At 35.5% G+C, this 4,482-nt stretch overlaps 1 protein-coding gene across 1 annotated transcript; it reads right to left on the reverse strand.

Moving 5' to 3' along the window:
- Positions 1-359: 359 nt before the first annotated feature.
- Positions 360-3,787, reverse strand: NEUROD6 (neuronal differentiation 6). The gene is made up of 2 exons (XM_034761127.1): positions 3,620-3,787; positions 360-2,239 (listed from the first exon to the last, which is right to left on the reverse strand). The coding sequence occupies exon 2, from the start codon at positions 2,216-2,218 to the stop codon at positions 1,205-1,207; it is 1,014 nt and encodes a 337-aa protein (XP_034617018.1). The 5' UTR covers positions 2,219-2,239; positions 3,620-3,787; the 3' UTR covers positions 360-1,204.
- Between the last annotated feature and the right edge of the window lie 695 nt (positions 3,788-4,482).

The raw sequence follows: 4,482 nt of genomic DNA on the forward strand, positions 1-4,482 counted from the left end.
AGAGTTGCTAAAAGACACCTCAGTACTATTTGTTCACTCAACATCCTTTGTATGTTTTAAGATCTGTCCCTGCATTGTACTAGGCTAGAAAGTTGTCTGGAAATACTACAGTTTACTATCTTTAATGAACATAGTTGCTTCTGTTTAAGGATATCTAAGGTGTGCCTACATGCTGGTAAAGTATGTGTTTGAATGTGGTATATAGTAAACCCTGATAATTGTCCATCGTTTCAAAACCCAAATGTAATCAGTAAGACTGTCCAGAAAATAATGCTGTGCAAGAAAAAACAAAGGCACCTGTGTACTGTGCAATAATAAGTATCAGGCAAAATACAGTATCACAGCTAATAGATGTACTTTATGACTGGAAACATCTATGTTTAATTGCATTTAAAATATGTAGTGAAAAAACCACAGTAATACATTGTTATAACAAACCCTTACATCTGAAGTCAGAATAATACAAAAAAGTGCTGATACCATTGTATTATTATGTTAAAGTAACTGATGCAAAATTTTGACAACCTCTTCTAAAATGTTATGTAGCCCCTATCAGCAAACACTCCAAATTTTATGCAGAATAATTCTCAGAGGTGATCACCTATATTTTTCTTACCCAAGAACAAAACAACCCCCCCCAAATCAAAGAAAATATTTTTTTTGCATAGCTTTAAATATTGCTGCACTAACTCCCCTGCATCTTGCAAGACCATCTCAGTTTAGGGACAGTTCTTTTAAAATTCTGAATAATTTTTTAAAATCCAGTTCTTCTCAAATACATAATATATAATTTCTAATAATTATAAATACATCATTTTTACTCATCTGATTTTAATAACATGCATTTGTATAGTTACTGTACAATTGAAACAGACATTGACTTTAGACAGTGTGTATGCGTTTATGTCAATTATATTGTTTAGACACACTGTTCAATAAATCAAGCGAATAGGGTGGGAAAAAAAGAATAAGCCTCTGGTAAGAAACAATCTCACAGTGTTTACAGACAAAAAAACAAAAGGAAAAATATGTATAAGAAAAAGGATTTATTAGTACATAGAAAATTCCCACAATAGTTGAAACACACTTTAGAAACTAGTAAACACGTTAAATAGAGTTGTGCCCATTATGCAGTGCACAAGCATCTGCTTTGTCTTAATTAGACGGGGAGGTGAATGACCACTGTTTATTTTCATTTTCCTCATTAATTATGAAAAACTGCATTTAATTCATCTTGCATGGTGAGAGACTGGCTGCGCAGATGTAAGTCGTAAGGGAAGTGGCTCTCGGTAGGCAACCTGAACATGGAGCTCTGCCCAAGGGGACCCCTGGGTGGCACTGCACAGTAATGCATGCCATAATTGTAATTTTTGCCATAGTCCAAGGCATCTTCTTGCTTCAGGGAAAATATCCCATTATAGTTAATTGGGGGAGGACTTAAGGGACCTTCAAACTGTGGGCTGGCACACTCAGGGGAAGTGCTTTCATAAAAAGATTCGTAAGCACTGCAGTAATTGTAGGGTTTCATAGACTTGGAATTGTCAAGAGTTCCATGCCCCGGGGGAGTACTGAGCTCAGGACTGTGATAGGGAGGATAGAAGCTGGAATATGGTGACCTTGTGTGATGGGCACTTTCCCCCGTCTGACCCATCAAGAAACTTCTGGCATTCAGCTGCAGGCATCCTGCCACCAAGTTTGTAGTTGGCTGGGATAGACCTTTGCACAAGTTTTGGACGAACGTGAGCAGGTCAGGTCTCTTGCCAATACGCAGGATTTCAGAAAGAGCCCAAATATAGTTTTTGGCTAGTCTTAAAGTTTCTATTTTAGACAGTTTTTGTGTTTTTGAATAACAAGGGACCACTTTTCTTAAATTGTCCAGAGCATCATTAAGGCCATGCATCCTGTTCCTTTCTCTAGCATTGGCTTCTTGCCGCCTGAATTTGACCCTTTCCACTCTTATCTTGGTTGTCTTTTTTTTCCTAAGGCCCCTCCTTCTAGGCAAACCATTCTCATCCTCCTCCTCTCTGTCTTCTTCCTCCTCTTCTTTTTCTGTGTCTTCTCCAGTGGCCCTTTTGATATTCTTTCCTCGGAGTACAATCTGCTTTGAAAAGCTTTCTGGCTTCTTAATTTGCTTTTGGTCCTCACTTTCTCTGGAAAACTTTCTGCACATCTGGGATTCTGGCATTACAACAGACTCATCAAATGGTAGTGTTAACATGGTTCTATAATCTTAAGTTACCTGAAAGAATGCCAGCACAATGTTTAAATGTTTCCATTTGTAAAGCTTGTATAGTTACACAAACAGCGTCACATACCATTCACTTGTGTATATACACACGTACATGTATACAATACACAACACAATTTTCTAATAAAATATGTTTATAACTTGCAAATGTTTTTTCTATTTAGTTTTTAAAAAAATTTAGCTGCCAAAATTATAAAAACATCAAAACATGCATTATATCATCACTAATCTAAGCAAATTTCGTACAAGTAAATAAAGAGTAAAACTATGTTTAATAGTCATAATCAACTCCCTGCACATTTGTATTTTTTTAAACAAGCTTTTAGAATCCCCAACACTGTGGAATTTAAGCAAATGCAAAACGTGATAAAGCAATGCGGAAATGTCATTAATCCAAATTCCCCTGGGTAAAAAATGAGAAGGGAGAGACCAGCCTTAAAAATGAAAAGTGCTATATCTCTATTAACTGACAAATATTTTTTTTAATCACCTATTAACTTTTATTTTGAAGTTTGTCCAAATGCATTCTTTCATGAATTTATACATTTAAGTCCAATAAATTGGAATGGGTTAGAAAGAATTTAAATGGGAAAAACCCTAAGACAAATGAATCATTCAGTGACTTAATTAAAATGAAGTGAGGTTTTCTAATGATCAATGTGAAAATATATGAAACAGAGTATTTATTTCCTATTAGAAAAAAAAAACAGGAATGATCTAATCCTAAACGTATTCACATAAAAAAGAGTTAGAAAATAAAATCTTTCTCTCTCATTTTTTAAAGGAAAGATTCTAAATTAATAGTACAATTTTGTGGTTGGAATTAACTTGTTTTCTTTTCTTTTTCAATCAATCAGAGTTAAAAAACCCAACCACCAAAAACAAAAACAAAAAACCCCTCCACGCGTTAGCAGTGTTTATGTTCTGCAAGAATCAGACATCTCCCTCTAGCTAATATCTGACAGGAATGGGCTGTGGATTCTGACTGCAATTGTGCACGTGTGTTTAGAATCCAGAATGAAATGAAGAAATAATTTTCTTTTTGAATTATTGTTTTTGTTTTCAGTCTTGAAGCAGCAAATACTTGGATCCACTGTCCTCAGAGACAAGCACAAACGAATGCAGAGACTTTTTAATAAAACAAAACTAAACAAAACCTCCTAATAAAAGACTAACTCTCTTAGTATTGCCTATACACTTGCAGTATTGCATAATCCCAGTGAAAGTATGCAATTACATCATAAGAATGGAATGCTAGGAGAAGTTATAAGTGGTAAATAGCATACATAAAATACAAGACAATGATACTGTATCTTTAAACACTTGCATGCACACACAGCCCCAACTGAAATATATCTTTATTTATATTACCTTAGCTTTTTATTTCATTCAATACTCAGTTTTCATTTTTTGCCTTCCAAATCTTTTCAGTCTGAATGTCGCATCGTCTCCTGGAGTCTAGATCTGTGTATCTCTGCACTATCTCATTGATCTCTAAAAAGTGACATTGATGCCAACTGCCAGAGCTGGTACCCATGCCATCTGCTAGTGACGTCACAGGGCAGAGAAAATCATGTGATCCTTTCTCCTGGGACCTTCATTCTGCACTGATCATCTGGCATCCCTGTAAGTGGGTACCAGCATTCATGTATCAACACAGAAGGTTAGACTGATAGGGGGAAAAAAATCTGTACCAGCATTTTACATACAGTAGGTGCATTTCTACTAGATCTGCTTTTATTTAACGGGCAATCTATATAGATAGCTATGCCAACATTCAGTTTTATCTATACCTTCAGGTACAGCTACTCCATAGTTGTTAATATTGTATTTCTTATAAAAAAAGGGCTGTTTCATATTGATCAGAATCCCCTCTGTGCCCCGGGTACCCATGAAAAAGCAATTAAGGGACAGCTGAAATCAGAAAGAAATGTATGTACTATGACCCACCTAAGCAGGTTTAGCTCAAGTGTAAGAAGTCACAAAAGTAGTTCTTGTTAATATTATTGTGAGCAATCTATGTGTGTGGTTCAAATTAATGTGTGCTGCTCGAGAACACAAAATAACGGAAGAGTGTGTCCATCTGGGGTCTGTGTGAGAAATCCTCCGGTTTTTTTCTTCAGGGACTTTTTGCAATAATCCTGAAAAAAAAAAAGAAATTTGAAATCAGAATTATATTCTGAATATTTCAAAAATATAATATTCCAATGCAATGCATGCTCCCCGCAACATCA

The sequence above is a fragment of the Trachemys scripta genome, chromosome 2, assembly GCF_013100865.1.
Source record: "Trachemys scripta elegans isolate TJP31775 chromosome 2, CAS_Tse_1.0, whole genome shotgun sequence".
In the NCBI taxonomy this organism is placed as follows: domain Eukaryota; kingdom Metazoa; phylum Chordata; order Testudines; family Emydidae; genus Trachemys; species Trachemys scripta.